This window comes from Odontesthes bonariensis, chromosome 23 (assembly GCF_027942865.1).
Source record: "Odontesthes bonariensis isolate fOdoBon6 chromosome 23, fOdoBon6.hap1, whole genome shotgun sequence".
In the NCBI taxonomy this organism is placed as follows: Eukaryota; Metazoa; Chordata; class Actinopteri; order Atheriniformes; family Atherinopsidae; genus Odontesthes; species Odontesthes bonariensis.
In genome coordinates, this window is record NC_134528.1 from 25,509,557 (window position 1) to 25,526,976 (window position 17,420).

General features: G+C 43.5%; 1 protein-coding gene across 2 annotated transcripts in view; it reads right to left on the bottom strand.

The window, feature by feature from the left end:
* Positions 1-17,420, bottom strand: part of mtr (5-methyltetrahydrofolate-homocysteine methyltransferase) — a 133,789-nt gene that overhangs the window by 36,753 nt on the left and 79,616 nt on the right. For both annotated transcript variants that reach the window (XM_075457566.1, XM_075457565.1), the window contains 3 exons: positions 11,180-11,247; positions 10,005-10,125; positions 9,762-9,843 (listed from right to left, as the gene is read on the bottom strand). In XM_075457566.1, coding sequence (XP_075313681.1) covers positions 9,762-9,843; positions 10,005-10,125; positions 11,180-11,247 — 271 coding nt within the window. The remainder of the gene's footprint in view (positions 1-9,761; positions 9,844-10,004; positions 10,126-11,179; positions 11,248-17,420) is intronic.

Below are 17,420 nucleotides of genomic sequence, written 5' to 3' on the forward strand. Positions count from 1 at the left end.
TCAGCTATTGTTTTTTTTCCCCAGCTATCTTCTCATGTAAAACCAATTTCCACTATAGGTTACAGAGGGAGAAATCATCACTTGCATTATCAAAAAGTAAAGTTTTATGTTTAATCTGAAAGCTTATAGTTATCCATGGTATGAGTAACCGTGAGTCGCCTCTTTTTTAGTTTTGTTACACTATGCCTAGATTGCTGGGAGGACCGCAGCATCAAGATATTTAGGCCTTGGAAAGCACCACAATCAGGATTTTATTGGGAACGACACAGAGAGCAGATATTCTCCTCCATGTATACATGAGATGGTGTTGTGATCATGAGTGGACACAGATGAGTAGACATGGTCAGGCTAAGACGACTGATAATCATGCAAAAATATGAGTGTAGTAGGACAATGCACAACAGAGTTACAGCAAGTTCCCCTTTAATGGCGAATTCCTGTCACAAGTGGGCAGAGCTATGTCAATGAAAGCTTTTATTCATATAGATCTTTTTAGGGAATCAACAGTGATTAAATCCTGTAAATGTATGGCTTTTGGCGGATATAGGAGTGATTTATAGTAATTTTGTTTTGGCGTGATGTGATATCGAAATTAGAGACACTGCCATGGTAAAATTAAAGTCATCTAGATGAAGCTTCATCTGACACTTGAAAATGGCAGCAGCAGGGGGCTCAGGTGCAGGAGGCTCAGGTGTATGCCTGACATTTTTAACTTCTTTTAAAGTTTTTAGATACAGGGCCTAAATTTGTTGACCCTATTTTGATATGTGTTTCTCTCATGAATGGAGTAAAATCAGCCTCAAACATTTTGGGTATGGCAGTTTTGCACTGCTGTCCACTTACCCAAGCTGGCACGTAGCCTCAAAACGTCATGGCAAGATAAATATCAAATGTCAAAGTTTCAAGGCAACTATAATTACCCTCTGCCTTCTGATGTCCGGGGATATACACCAATGTCCTGGCCCGTTTCCCACATGTGAAACGAGTGACGAGTACGGTGGACTTCAACGCAAACATGTATCCGAAAACATCAACAGGTGCACTGCTGTGATTCCTCAGACTATGGGAGACGCGACGATACTGACTGTGGTTGGTACCGGGAGAGGAAATGGGAGTGGGCGTGCTGCTGGAGGCTGGCTACCGGGTGTGAAGGCAGGGTGCTCGGAGAGTGGTCCCATAGAGGTGACAATGCAATAATCAAACATCGGAAATGGAAAGTTTTTAAAAATGTAAGTTTAAGCTCATCTGGGACTCCCGCAGCAAACCCAAAGGACTGTTTGGTGGTCACATAAACATTAGAAGTATTCTCTCCGTAAATGCATAAATTTCCATTGCTATGCTGATGATACCCAGTTGTACTTATCTATAAAACCAGATGAACCCAATAGGTTGGTCAGACTACAAGCATGTCTTAAAGACATAAAGACCTGGATGACTCAGAACTGTCTGCTTCTAAATTCAGACAAAACTGAAGTCGTTATCTTTGGACCTGAGCGCTCTAGGGAGAAATTGTCTAGCTATATAGTTATTCTAGATGGTATTTCCTTGGCTTCTAGTTCTACAGTGAGGAACCTTGGAGTTATTTTTGACCAGAACTTATCATTTGACTCGCATATAAAACAGGTTTCTAGGACTGCCTTCTTTCATCTTCATAATATTGTTAAAATCAGGAACATCTTGTCTCAGAGTGATGCAGAAAAACTAGTCCATGCATTTGTTACTTCAAGATTGGACTACTGTAATTCTTTATTATTGGGCTGTCCCACATATTCTCTGAAAAGCCTTCAGTTGATCCAAAATGCTGCAGCCAGAGTTCTGATGAGAACTAACAGGAGAGATCATATTTCTCCAGTTTTAGCTTCTCTTCATTGGCTCCCTGTTAAATTCAGAATAGAATTTAAGATTCTTCTCCTTACATATAAAGCTCTTAATGACCGAGCTCCATCATATCTTAAAGATCTCATTGTAAGATATTTTCCTAACAGAGCACTTTGTTCCCAAACTGCAGGTTTACTTGAGGTTCCCAGAGTTTCTAAAAGTAGAATGGGAGGCAGAGCCTTCAGTTATCAGGCCCCTCTCTTGTGGAATAAGCTGCCAGTAAATGTCCGGGAAGCAGACACCCTTTCCACTTTTAAGACCAGGCTTAAAACTTTCCTTTTTGATAAAGCTTATATAGTTAGGGATGGCTCAGGTGATCCTGAAACATCCCATAGTTAAGCTGCTATAGGCCTAGACTGCTGGGGGGCCTCATCTGTCACACCTTTCCTCACTTTACTCTCTTTATGTATATGTGACATTATTGTGGTCATTAACTCGTGTTTCCCTGTTCCAACAGATATCCTTTGAATGGTGTTACAGTGCCGCCGTGGCCCCCTCCCCCCCTTTCTGTCTTCTCAAACCCCAGCTGGTCGAGGCAGATGGCCACCCTTCCTGAGTCTGGTTCTGCCAGAGGTTTCTTCCTGTTAAAAGGGAGTCGTTTCTCTCCACAGTCGCCTCAGGCACGCTCAGGCCGGGAGATTGGACCGAAAAAGAAAAAGTTTTCAGTGCAATCTGTTGGTTTCCTTAGCTAGGAAATTGTTTTTGAATTGGCTCTATATGAACGAATTGGATTGTTTTATGAATAATTATGATTACAATTAATTGAATTCCAATTGGCTTGAATTGGACTTATTATCTAAGTGCCTTGAGATGACATTTGTTGTATTTGGCGCTATATAAATAAAAATGAAAAATTGAATTGAAATGTAGCAGCATAGATCTGCCGTCTATGCAAATTACTGCTGCTTGTAGTGAACACTGCTAGTGGTTAATCATTGAGGTGGACTCGTATAAAAGCGCCCATCCTTTTGCTAGTTACTCCTCTGTGTTTCTGTCGTTACTTCCTGGTCAGAGGTTGTTTGTCCTGACAGGTATGGCTGCATGCTGCATCCCCCTCAGTAGTTTTGTTTGGCAATTAGGCAATTAGAAAACATGATAGTGGCGCAAAAAAAGAAAGCAAGCACAGCATAAAAGAGAGCGACAGGAAGAAATAATCAACAAAATTCCGAAACTATCAAGTTTTTTCAAAAGTGTCTCCTGCAAGGATGATGACCATCAACCTGAACCTGATACATCTACTGATACGAGCTTGCCTACTAATGCTAACTCCGAGACCGATGCAACCTTGACTGCTGCCACCAACACAGTGTCGGTGGAAGAAGCATGCGAACACGACTCCACATCTGTTCACGATGATGCCATCAGTGACAGTGACACAAATGAGCCAGAGTCAGTATCATTATCATCTACTTCTCCATCTACTGATGTTGCATGCTGGGGTTCAGTTAAGGGGGACTTGCAATGCTACTGGGTTGACAAGGGTGTGAAAGCATCACTTCAGTGTCAAAATAAAGATGTCTCCTTTGCCGCATCTGAGCGCATCTTTAAGTCAAATAAGCGACGCTTAAGTAAAGCCCTGTTCACTCGCTCCATGCGCAATGGAGAGCATGTCCCGAGGGACTGGCTAGTTTACTCTCCATCCACAGGCAATGTTTTTTGCTTTCACTGTCTGCTTTTCGGTGAAAGCCTGTCTTCATTTTCTACTACCGGTTTTTCCGACTGGAGACACAGCGCTGCCCGTGTAGAGGAACATGAAGTCAGTCAACCACACAGAAAGGCCGTCATGCTTTGGCTAACACGCACATAAGCTCGTGGAATTGACTGTGAGCTATTGGAGCGATGCAAAGAGGAGGAGAGCTATTGGCGAGAAGTTCTCAAACGAGTGGTTGAGGTGATCAGGTTTTTGTCCGATCATTTCGAGGAAGTGATGAGACTTTTGGGTCACCACACAACGGCAACTACCTAGGGATACTAGAGCTTCTCAGCCAGTTTGACCCCTTTCTAGCAGAGCACATGAAGAAATATGGCAACAGAGGCAGGGGTAGCACATCTTATCTCTCCAATACAATATGCGAGGAGTTCATCGCATTGATGGGGCAACGCGTTCAGGCAGAGATAATTAATGAAGTACAGCGGTCCAAGTATTTTGCCATGATTGTTGACTCCACCCCTGATTTGGCTCACATTGACCAGTTGACATTTGTGGTTCGCTATGTGTCGGAACAAGGCCAAGTGTTTGAAAGATTTCTGAAATTTCTGCCCATCTTCAGTCACACTGGCGAATCTCTGTTTGAATCCGTGTCACAGATTCTTAAAGAAACAAACCTAGACATCCAAAATTGCAGGGGCCAGTGTTACGACAACGCGTCAAATATGTCAGGAGTGTACAAGGGTTTGAGAGCGCGCATCCAAGAGATAAACCCCTTGGCCAGCTGGATACCTTGCGCGGCGCACTCGCTTAATCTTGTTGGAATGAGCAGTGTTGACTGTTGCAGCGAGGCTGCATTTTTCAGATTTTTGCAATCCTGCTACACTTTTTTTTCAGGATCTCCTCGACGATGGAAAATTTTAATGGATGTGCTTGAACCAAACGAAAATAGACATTTAGAAACATTGAAGTCACTGTCTGGCACAAGGTGGGCTTCCCATGCGCAGGCCACTAAAGCGCTCTCCATCAACTATGACAACATACATCGCGTCTTGCGCAGTCTGTCAACTGATGCAACTCAGACCTCTAACACTCGAGATGAAGCCAAATCCCTTGCCAAGAAAATGGCTAAACTTGAAACTGCATTTTTCAGTGTGCTGTGGAACAAAATCCTGCAGAGATTCCATACAACCAGTGTTGCGCTCCAGTCAGTTGACTTGGATCTAGTGAAGGCGGTGTCACTGATCCAGTCACTGACAGATTTCGTGCAGGATTTGCGGGAGCATTTTGAGGAGATTGAGACGGCAGCCAAACGCATATCGACGACCCCACTGTACAAATCTGATGTGACTCGGCAGGTGACAAGGACAAGGAGAGCGGACGAGTCAGACAATCCCGATCACATTCTTACTGGCAGCGCAAAGTTTCGCGTGGAAGTTTTTTATGTAATCATTCATAAATTAGTCAGCATGTTGAGAAAGAGATGTGATGCATACAAGGAGATCTCCAGCTATTTTGGATTTTTATCATCTCTCAAAAAAATGTCCTCAAGTGACATCCGCGCTGCTTGCTGTAAACTGTTAATAAGTTTAGCGCAGATCTTCAGGTGGAACTCGAGGATGAGCTCATCCAGTTTGTTTCATTTAATAGCATTACTATTGAGCTCTCCCCCAAAAATATGATGACACTCTTGAAGGAGCAGGACCTACCAAGCGTGTTCCCAAATGTGGACATTGCCCTCCGAATGTATTTGACGCTCTCCGTGTCAAACGCGAGTGGCGAGAGATCTTTCTCAAAGCTTGGGCTGAGATTATTTTGTTCTAACTATACCACTTTTGTTAACGAGTTTAAAAGGTATAGGACAAAAAAACCTGTTATTACCATGGCTGACGTTGGGAATGTTCTTGTTCAAATAGGCGGCCAGCCTGTCCATTTTTATTTTTTTTAGGCTATAAACTTATAAAAAGTTCTATATTTCAAATATCTGTGCCAGTGTCATTATTTAATTTTATCGTTAGTTTTTACATTTGAACATTATTTTTGGTCATGGTGCGAATGTTATCTGCTAGTGTTAATTGTGGGGGAGGGGCCTCGGGGGTGTGTCTGCACCGGGCCTAGGCAAAGGTTAACGCGGCGCTGTATGTAGGTAATGCTGTTTTTGTGCTTAGGCGTTACCGTGTCCACCTTACTTGGGCTTCTGCTGCTTTGTCTCCACGGCATATGCTGGTTGTTCTGCGGCTTCTGACGCATGTTTTGGCGGGCCATCTTCACAACGTCATATTGCGATCTGCTGTAAAGTGTACCTTCCCAGTATATGCTGAGCTGCTCGGTCACAGCGCTTTGGTGTAGGACAATTGTTTGGCCGCAGCAGGGACATTATTTTGCTGTGGGTGAATGAGTGTGTGGAAGTGTAGGTTAGGTTATTGTTTTCCTTTCCTTTCCTTTTTTTTTTTTTTTTCTCTTTATAGTTGCTGGAGGCCGGTGGTGGCGGTGCTGATGACTGGTGGTGGCGTCCTATTGTCTTGTCTTGCTGTGTCCTTGGGAAGTAGGGCTATTTCACAGAGTGTGTTTGACACATGCGTTGGGTGATTTAAGTAAATTTCTTTTTCCTGGGGGATCCCACTCCTGCACTAGCTTTCGTTTATCCACTAGGCCCCAACTATTAGCTTTGTTTAGTTTTTTTGGTGTGAGTGAGTTTTTACAGGAATTTTTAATGGTGTAATGTTATAATAAAATTTATATTTTAAAACTTGGAACCATGTCTTATGCCTTCCTGATCAAACGGATCCGTGTGCCTTGTGTCTACACTAGTGACTCTCTGGGTGAAAGTCCCAGAGGGGCTTTTGTCTGAGTAACATTTGGCACCTTTGTGCCTTCCTCCAACCTCCTCGCTGCCACATAAACAAGGACAACATCTCTTACAAGAATCAAATCTGAATTTCTTGGCTATATCTGAACCATGGCTGAATGAAAATTCACAGCTCACGGCTATAAATATGCAAGGATTTAACACTTTTAGGAATGATTGTAAACATGGAAAAGGTGGGGGTGTAATGGGTTATGTAAAGGACACAATTAGATGCAATGTAATCAAATTCAGAAACTGAACTGAAACATCTGGGTCTAAATATTGTATCTCTCCAGAAATGTCCTTTACTCTAATTGTGATCTATCGTCCACCTTCATCAAATGTCAGCTTTTATGAAAAGTTTAGAGAACTATTGCAACAGTGTGATTTTTTTATATATATATTTTTTAATAGAAAGGTGATGGTAATTGGAGATGTGAATTGGGAAGATAAGACTTTACGAAAGCAACTTAAACAAGTAACTTTCGATTTTAATTTAACACAAATAAATGATGGACCAACCAGAATGACCAATTTTTCTATCGATTGATTTGAGAGATTCCATTCAGGAAAACCTTTTTTGGTCAATACGTTTTTTCCTGTAGGACAGGCTATGAGTGGAATACAATCCCACAAAACATGAGAGTCCATTTCATACAGCTCATTTAAAAAAAAAATAAAAAAATAAATAAATCTAAAGAAATGGCTAATCGAAAACCAAATTTGTCAACACTCGTCCCTGGATCCTCTGTAGTACATGGTTTAATTGTTATTTTGGTATTAAATTTGTTGATGGTGTTGATATGAATATTGACTTGTCTGGATGGGGGATGTATACATTTTTGTCGTGCTGGGGGTAATATTATACCTATATCTGTGTGTTCTTAAATTTCTTAATTGCTTTTACTACTAGGTTACATTGCCATGCTCCAACTAGCCTTTTGGCTTTAATTGGGTGCATTTACATTTTATTTTTAAAATGTTTATTTATGTACATTGTCCGTCTCTAACAAATAAAGATAATTCTAATCAGTGTTTTATCTGTTGTCTTACCACATTTGAAACAGAAGTGGTAAAAAAGTAATGGGTCAAAGGGTCAACTGAACATGAGTAAAAAAAAAAAAAAAAGACCAAAATTGCACCTAAAATCAGACTTCAAACCAAAATGTCCAACTTCCTATTTGATTTGGTCAAGGGGTCCAAGAGGCCTTTTTGTAGATTTTGGCATGTTACATATGTGTCTAATTTCATACCTGTTTGTTAAAGTAGGGGCTGAATTTTTGTAATGTTGTAGAGGGCGCTCTCGAGCCATTTTGGTACATTCCCAAAATATTTGCAAAGGGATATATTCAGGACATAATCTTCATAAAATACGCAAGTTTGGTGAAGCTTGGAAGCTTGAGATAAAAGGACTTCCTGTTTCATAGTGATGCATCAAAATTTGCTTGAATATGTTTTATGAACATTTTGTTTTATTGTTTTAATAAGATTACATCATGAAAGGCTTAAACCTTGTCTCACACACTTTTAAGTGTGAGGGGTAAATCATTGAGAAGTTTTAAGCCATCCATCCATTATCTTCCGCTTGTCCGGGGGTCGGGTCGCGGGGGCAGCAGCTTGAGCAGAGAAACCCAGACGTCCCTGTCCCCTGCCACTTCCTCCAGCTCTTCTGGGGGGACCCCGAGGTGTTCCCAGGCCAGCCGAGAAACATAGTCTCTCCAACGTGTCCTGGGTCTTCCCCGGGGCCTCCTCCCAGTGGGACGGGCCCGGAACACCTCACCAGGGAGGCGTCCAGGAGGCATCCTAACCAGATGCCCGAGCCACCTCATCTGACTCCTCTCGATGCGGAGGAGCAGCGGTTCTACTCCGAGACCCTCCCGGATGACCGAGCTTCTCACCCTATCTCTAAGGGAGAGCCCGACACCCTGCGGAGGAAACTCATTTCGGCCACTTGTATTCGCGATCTCGTTCTTTCGGTCACTACCCACAGCTCGTGACCATAGGTGAGGGTAGGAACATAGATTGACCGGTAAATCGAGAGCTTCGCCTTCCGGCTCAGCTCCTTTTTCACCACGATGGGCCGGTGCAGAGCCCGCATCACTGCAGACGCCGCACCGATCCGCCTGTCAATCTCCTGCTCCATTCGTCCCTCACTCGTGAACAAGACCCCGAGATACTTGAACTCCTCCACTTGGGGAAGGATCTCATTCCCGACCCGGAGAGGGCATTCCACCCTTTTCCGTTTTAAGCCATTACCTAAAAACTATGATTCCTGTTGTCAGTGGGCTGTGTGTATTGTAAAGGACTGAATATTGTTGCAGTCTTAAAAAAAAGAATATGTGAAAGAAAGTACTGTTGAAGAAATGTACGAGGTAACAGGTTAAAAAAAAATGTACCTGTTATTGCTCTTCTACTAGCCAAAACATGACTCATCCAAAATACAAACCAAAAGAACCTTCGTTACATGTTTTTTTCCCCCCATAAAATACAAAAACTTTGATGCAGGTCAACAGACTATAAACAGAAGTTGCTAAATAGCTTCACATGTCTATGGTTTGTCTTCAGTCTTTTTTCCATATCCATTTTAGCCTGTTAAAGGTTGTGGGGGGAGGGCCTGAAGCCTATCCCAGGTGTAGCAAAGCGAGAGGCAGGGTACAACCTGGACAGAGTGCCAGGGCAAAAACAGATGCCAAAAACCAGGAACGCACACACTCAGTCACTCCTAGTGTCAATTTCGAACACCAATTGACCAAACGTGCACCCTAGTCACCCGCCATAGGGTGGAGTAGCTGGGGACAACCCACACATGCAAGGGGAGAACATGCAAACTCCACACAGAATGGACCCAGCAAGGATTTGAAATGGAACACTTAGAAATCGAACATACCAGGGGTGCCGTATAGCTGAACTGCTTAAGCTGGTGCCTCATATACAGAGGCTGTTGTTACTTGATACAGCTGGCCCTGGTTTTTGCTGCATGTCTTCCCCCATTCTCTCTGCCCCCTTTCCTGTCTACCTACTTTCAAATAAAAAGGCCACTAGTGCCCAAAAATCTTTAAAAATTCCCATCATATTTTTCTTTCCAAGCCTGGTCAACAGTTATCTTGTTCATGAATCTGTAGGTACAGTCAATTGCAAAACAGCTCTTCGCTAATAATTCTTTGAGTTTTCCAGCCAGTAAAATGGTCTGCAGCCATTGAGCAAACTAGGCATAACCTGAGCAGTCATATGTCTGATGATATCACTCTTTTATTGTCTCTAGTCATAACAGGTTAAATTCCATGTAGCTGAACATCTTTTTGTTTAGGCTGGATTATGTCTCACAGACCACTATTTGAATTCAGCTGTTGTAATGTAGGTCAGAGAAAAGTTGCACTGAACTCTTACCAATACAGCAGCCCTGGAGGCATCAAGAACATGGATAGCAGGAGAACTGTAACATGGTGCAATCTTCACTGCAGTGTGTGTCCTATGAAACACAAAACACACTAATTATCAAAGCAAGCACTACAATACCAAGCTTTGGGTTGAACAAGGATATGACCCTAACAGTAAATAATTACATACTGCTTTTACTTTTATCTGACATAGGTTTGTGTGTGCCTGTGTTTGTGTGTATGCTTGTCTTACTTTGAAGTAGTGGCTCCTCCAATCAGCAGTGGTGTTGTCATTTTAAGTCTCTCCATTTCTTTGGCCACATAAATCATCTCATCCAAAGAGGGAGTGATGAGGCCTGACAAACCAATGATATCTACAACAACACATGAACAACAGCCAGCAGATTGGTATGGAAGCCAAGAGAAGCCATGCACAAAATTATTTTTTCAGTATCATTATCTCGAGATCATGGGTTGATTATCTCATTATGTTGATATAACAAAGCTTGTTTTGCAGTGATAAAAGGTTAGTTATGATAATGGTGACATTTTGGTCATTATCTCAGAATTATATGGCTTGTTTTCTTGAGATAACAGGGTAGTATATTTTTGTCAGTTTGGCCCAGTAAAGACCTTGATTTACTGTCTTCGTAAACAGTCGGACTGCCTCAAGAGCAGCTACTGGCTTTTCACTACATTGTACCTCTCACTGCATTTTAAACTATACATTTAGTTTTAATGCTTCAATGCTTTATGTAAACCACTTTGAATTACAAAACGGCAGCAAACACAATTACACATTTTCAAGTTTACTTGAAAAGACTAAGCAAAGACAAAGAAAATTTCTTGAGAAACCAAGATAAATGATCATCTCATCTAAATACAAGCTTTATTACCTGAAGATAACATGATAATTAAATTATATTTCCCTTTATTGTCCCACAATGGGGAAATTCACAATCAACTCGTGATTTTGAGAGAATGGCATAGAAAATAAACAACTGCAGTCAAGGCCTCTCTCAGCTTCTGTAAGTAGGGTTTTTTCAAGATCAAGAAAAAAAAATTGGACATCTTCTAAAGGGGATATATCAAGAAAGAAAACAAATCATTAATTTCTGAAAAACAATGAGATCAGTTTTTTTTTCTCCCACTCCAATGAGTGTTCTCAGTGTGCAATATTCAATCAATCTATTTTCCTATAGTTGGTTATACAGTTTCTTCTGAAAAAAATACATAGATGACTGAATGTAGTAATCTTTGTGTCAACACAAGCAAACTTCAACCAATCAGATCAATGAAGGGCTATGAGCAAGTGAACCAGGAGCTGCTACTGGTGACTGTCATACCCAAAATATCCCAGTAGGTTCCTGTTTAGAATTCCAATTGCCTCATCCTACAACAATATACAAACCCAAACTTATCTCATACCAGCTTTCAGTGCGACAGCTTTGCTGAGAATCTGATCACAGGGAACCATCACACCCAAGTCGATCACTCTGCAAGAGACCAAACGTTGCAACATCTAACAGAAATACAATCAACGACTTTCAACACAATCTTAAATTGGTTAGTTCTCAGAAATGTTCAATATACCCCACAGTAAGTGCCACTGACAGAACATTTAACAGGCCAGCAGCAGGCATGTGGCTCGTGTCTGACAAAACTAGGGCTGGGCGAGTTAACTCGTTAATTATTTGATAAATATTATTATAAATAATAAAAAATACCTGCGTTAATGCGCGATAGATATTTTATCCGGGTGGGGGGGGGGGGGGGGGGGGGCTTTTGTGCCTTTAATGGATAGGAAAGTTCAGAGAGACAGGAAGCAGGGGGCAGAGAGAGGGGGAACAACACTCAGCACAGGGCCGTCCGATGCAGGACTCGAACCGAGCCAGCTGCAGCGAGGACTTTAGCCTCTTGTACATGGGGCGCCCACTACGGACCACCCCTGTTTTATTATTTATTTTATTATTGTAAAAGTCTGTTGCTCACAGGCTTTTATTTTGTAAAAGTCTGTTGCCGTCTGCTGTGGAACTGGAAAAGAAAGTAATTGGCGGACCCACCAAACATGGAGAAGGGTACAGAACCTTTACTTGGCCATTTTCATTTCAAAGTTCTTCCAGATTGGCGGAGTCGACAGAACCAAAGTCATCTGTAAACACTGCCAAGTTGAATGGTCTTATCACCGCAGTTGTTCCAGTCTAAAATATCACTTAAAGGCCAAACACACAATTGATACAAGCAAGTCATTCAACGAAACAGACAGTGGAGGGAGGCCTCTACATAAAAACTAAATAAAAATGCTGATGTTAAAAGTGTGTTTGCACAACAAATGTTATGGCACTTTCATTCATGTGGCAGTACATTTAAAATTAAACTAAATGCTAAAAGCTATACACTACTTTTGAATTAATTTTTGGATTTTGCGTACAAATGCGATTAATTGTGATTAATCAGGGAAATAATGTGATTAATTAGATAAAAAATTTGAATCATTGCCCAGCCCTAGACAAAACTAAACTTGATTATCTCATTTCCAATCAAGCCAATTGTGATATGGGTCAATATTCCTCAATAATTTCAATAGAAAAAAAATAACCTTCATATGGCAAGAAATTTAACTTTATTGTAGAGACACCCTCAACAACTGAGGTGTTAAAACACATATCTTAATTTACTAATGGCCCCTATCTGGTGATAGTAATTTTAGCCTTTAGAGAAATATGACAGCATTTTAAAACAAACAATGCATTTTTTCCTTGTTCTCTCACACCTCACCCTCCTCTGACACACCTGTCTCTCGTCCTTCCTTTTTTCCTTGCATTGACATTTTCCTGTTGGGATCATTGATGATAATTACGATAGTGTTACATTAGTCTTGGAGTCTTTATAGTCAGTTACCTGATATAAAAATCGTGATATACATTTACAGTTGTCTTCTTTTTAAAATAAATTAATTGCGCCTTTCCTTCTGTCTCCTACTCTCTTGGCATGTTCTTTGACAGAGAGAGGAACACAATTTTTAATGACAGTGGATGACAGAATAATTTTGTCCAAAAACTAAACCAGTATTTATTAGGCTAACATGTCATCTTAGAAACAGAGAAGATATCTTATTTGAACTGGAATGTGATTGCGTTGTTTTTGTGACAATAATTAAGATAAGTCTTAATAAGTTTATTATGAAAAGTAAGGTTAAAGAGATTAATTAGAGAAATGTTTGAGCAAACTTGCAACCCTTTTTCAATTAACCATGTACAGTTAGTTATTTCATATTTCTTTAATTGAACTGTTTGAATTGTTAAAGCTGTTACCCTTGAATTATTTTTAAGTCTTCAAATGGAACACAAGAGGGCCACTGATTCCAAACCAGAAGCCTAGAGCCAGGAGAAGAAAAAAAAAAGAAAAGAAAAAAAGCTGCACCTCATGAGAATAATGTTCTGAGGGCTGGGATGGGTAATCAGTGGGAGTGGGAGTGGCCACTTGTCTTTTAATCTGTGAGAGGGGTTTGCATGACCCTAGCCCCTATTTAGTCAGCTCAGATCGTATTGTGACTTTTTGAGTGTGTTTGACCTTCTGGAGGAGCTGTGGACTTCTTGATTCATCCAGAATTCGTAAGCTACAGCAGCTCTGTCTGATGTGTACTCTTTCTCTCACACTCCCAGAGCTGCGAGGCGGGGCGGTGGTACTGGCCTGCTGATTTCCAAGGACTGGAAATACTCTCTTTGTTCCCTCTTGCAATTCTCTCCCTCCTCCTTTGAATTTCATGCTGTCACTGTCTCTCACCCAGTCAAGCTCACCATCGCTGTAGTTTATCGCCCACCAGGCCCTATTGGGGACTTCCTGGAGGAGCTGGACACTCTTGTCTCTCACTTCCCTGATGATGGCTCCGGCCTCATCCTTCTCGGTGATTTCAACATCCAGACAGAGAAGCTTCACCCTCTTGTTTCTTTTCTCTCCTCCTTCGACCTAGCTCTCTCCCCATCTCCTCCTACCCACAAGGCTGGCAACATACTGGACCTTATCTTCACCAGGCACTGTTCTAGCGCCAACCTCTCTGTCACTCCCCTTCATCTCTCTGACCACTACTTCATGTCCTACACCCTCTCCCTCTCCTCTCCTCTCTCCCGACCTCCCCCCACCCACTTGGTATCTTCTCGTCCCAATCTCCGCTCTCTCTCCCCCTGACTTCTCCTCTTCTGTTATCTCTGCTCTGCCTGCCCCTGAATCTTTTTCTCTTCTTTCCCCTGACACCTCTACTGATCTTTTTCTCTCCACCCTGTCCTTCTCTCTGGAAAAACTCTGTCCCCTCACCTCCAGGCCTGCACGCTCAGCTCCACCTGCCCCTTGGCTGTCGGACTCAGTGCGTAATGAGAGGCGGAGCGTGAGGGCGGCTGAGCGCAAATGGAGGAAAAGTAAACTTCCTGAAGACCTTCTTGCCTTCCAGTCTTTGCTTTCCACTTTTTCCTCCTCTCTCTCTGCTGCAAAAACTGCCTTCTTCTGTAACAAAATTCAAACTTCTGCTTCCAACCCCAAAAAACTCTTTCAAACTTTCTCATCCCTCCTCCAACCCCCACCGATCTTCCTTCCCTCACCTCCCAGCTGTCCACACCACCCACACCTGTCGCTCTCCCACTCCTCCCTCTCTACCACCTTCTCCCTCACCTCCTTCTCTGTCCCACTTCTCTCCCCTCTCTGCAAATGAGGTCCTTCACCTTGTAACATCCAGCCGCCCCACCACATGTTCCCTTGACCCAGTCCCTTCCCCTCTCCTTCATTCTGCTGCCCCTGATCTTCTTCCTTACCTGACCCACCTCATTAACACATCTTTGACATCAGGCTCTTTTCCTTCTGCTTTCAGGACTGCCAGAGTCACTCCTCTTCTAAAGAAACCAGCTCTTGACCCTTCAGAGATCAAGAATTACAGACCGGTATCCCTTCCACCCTTTCTGTCCAAAACTCTGGAATGTGCTGTCTTTAAACAACTGTCCTCTTACCTCCACCAGAACAACCTCTTGGATCCCTACCAGTCCGGGTTCAAGGTGGGCCACTCAACTGAGACGGCCCTCCTAGCAGTAACTGAGTCCCTCCAAACTGCTAGAGCAAACTCTCTCTTCTCTGTCCTGGTTCTCCTGGACCTGTCTGCAGCATTTGACACAGTGAACCACGACATCCTTCTCTCTACCCTGGAGGGAATGGGGGTTTCTGGCTCTGCACTCTCCATGTTCTCATCCTACCTGACAGATCGCTCCTACCAGGTCACACTGAGAGGGTCTGTGTCGAAGCCAAGTAGGCTCACCACTGGGGTTCCCCAAGGTTCGGTCTTGGGTCCTCTTCTTTTCTCCCTCTACACATCATCTCTTGGTTCTGTCATCCACTCCCATAACTTTTCCTACCACTGCTATGCAGACGACACCCAGCTGATTCTGTCTTTTCCCCCTTCTGACACCCAAGTGGAAGCACGCATTGCTGCGTGCCTGGCAGACATCTCGGGGTGGATGTCGATGCACCACCTTAAGCTCAACCTGGACAAGACTGAGCTGGTGTTTCTCCCGGGGAAGGGCTGCCCGTTCCGAGATCTGGCCATCACCATGGATGACTCCGTGGTGACATCAACCCGGACCGCGAGGAATCTGGGTGTGACCCTGGACGACCAACTGTGGTTCTCGCCAAACATCGCATCAGTGACCCGTTCCTGCCGATTCCTCCTCTACAACATCCGGAGGATTCGCCCCCTTCCTCACCGACAAGGCAGCACAGGTGCTCATCCAGGCTCTTGTCATCTCCCGCCTGGACTACTGCAACTCCCTCCTTGCTGGCGCCCCGGCTTCTGCAATCAGACCTTTGGAGCTGGTTCAGAAAGCTGCTGCTCGTCTGGTGTTCGACCTCCCCAAGTTCTCCCACACCACTCCCCTTCTCCGCTCTCTACACTGGCTCCCTGTAGCTGCTCGCATCCAGTTTAAGACTCTGGTGCTGGCCTACAGGGCAGTGGAAGGAACAGCTCCTTCATACCTCCAGGCTATGGTCAAGCCCTACACCCCCGCCCGACCACTTCGCTCTGCGGCCACCAGGCGCCTGGCTGCCCCGTCACTCAGGGGTCCCTGCGCACGATCAACACGGTCACGGCTTTTCTCTGTTCTGGCACCCCGATGGTGGAACGATCTCCCGACTGATATCAGGACAGCTGAGTCGCTGCCCATCTTTCGCCGAGGGCTGAAAACCCACCTCTTCAGGAAACACTACCCTGATCCGCCCTCTTAGGACATCACCTGCTCCGTCCTAGTTCCTTACGCACTTATTGTTTCCTAAATTGTCTTTGTTTTCTAAATTGTCTTCCCATCTGTCTAGGTACCTGACTTATCACACTTACTCTAGCACTAGTTTTGCTCTTAGCTGTTTGGTTTTGGAAGGAAATGCACTTATGATTTCTTGTGACCTGAAGTTCTTTTGCCTACCGATGTTGAACGCACTTATTGTAAGTCGCTTTGGTTAAAAGTGTCTGCAAAATGACCGTAATGTAATGTAATGTAATCTAATGTAATCTAATCACAGGACGGGGACACTGCACCCAGCTTCCATGAACACAAAGGTCAAGTCTGTTGAGCCCTCAGATCAGGCCACTGAGAGTGTGATTGACCAGTTTGTAGTGAAGCCTAGATTTAAGATAAACACAAGAAACTTGTGCTAAAGAAAAAAAAATGGACCAGACTCAGTGAATAATTCCCTATAATCCCTACAGAGATCAGTGAGCAGTGCTGACCAACATGTCATTGGGGTCATCAGGTGGAAACCTCCTTTCATCAGTGTTTCGTCAGGTTGGGCCCACGACACCTCCAGGAGGCTAGACAATGATCACTGGCATCCCAGAGTCACTCCCCTACTGCAAACCAGTCATAGCACCCCCTGGTTCGGGTAGGGGGTAATGAAAGTACAGAGGGTGCCAGAGGTGGAGGCATGACAAGACACACTAGCAGATTCAGCAGACAAACTCACCTAAACAGTCCTACAATCACTAACAATGCCAGCAAAAACAAAGCCATACAAGCCAACTCACCTAAAATGGCCGCCTGGTTTCAAAAGGCTCACATGGGCCACACGCTTAAAAATCTTGAATTTCTTCTTTGCTTCTTCCAAGAGTCTGTTTACCCTAAGTGCTCCCCCTGCTGGGACCCCAGCTACTATTGCTTCTTCTAAACCAAATCCACTGACTGGCCTTTACTGCCTCATCTGACACTTCCTCACTATTTTCCTCACACTTTGTCCACTTACACCCAGCTCCCTCAACAATGAGACAACAGACTTTGCAACAAATCCTCTACATCCTACTTCCACTGAACATATCCTAACTTTCCATCCTCGTTGCTCTGCTTCTGCCCCCAACTCGACATACCTAAGCTTTTTCCTTTCATATGCTTCTGCTACTAATTCCTCCCAAGGAACAGTCAGCTCTATGAAATAGACTCTCATTCTACTCCTAGACCACAAGACTATATCAGGCCATAGATTTGTAGAGGCTATTTCCTGGGGAACAACAAGCTTATTTCCTAAATCTACCTGCATCTCCCAATCACAAGCATCCTCCAAGCTGCCTTTCCTCCTTATCGTCTTATTAACTTTCTCCCCCTCTTGAACAAACTGAATTGCCACTCTCTTCAGCTTAGACCCTCCT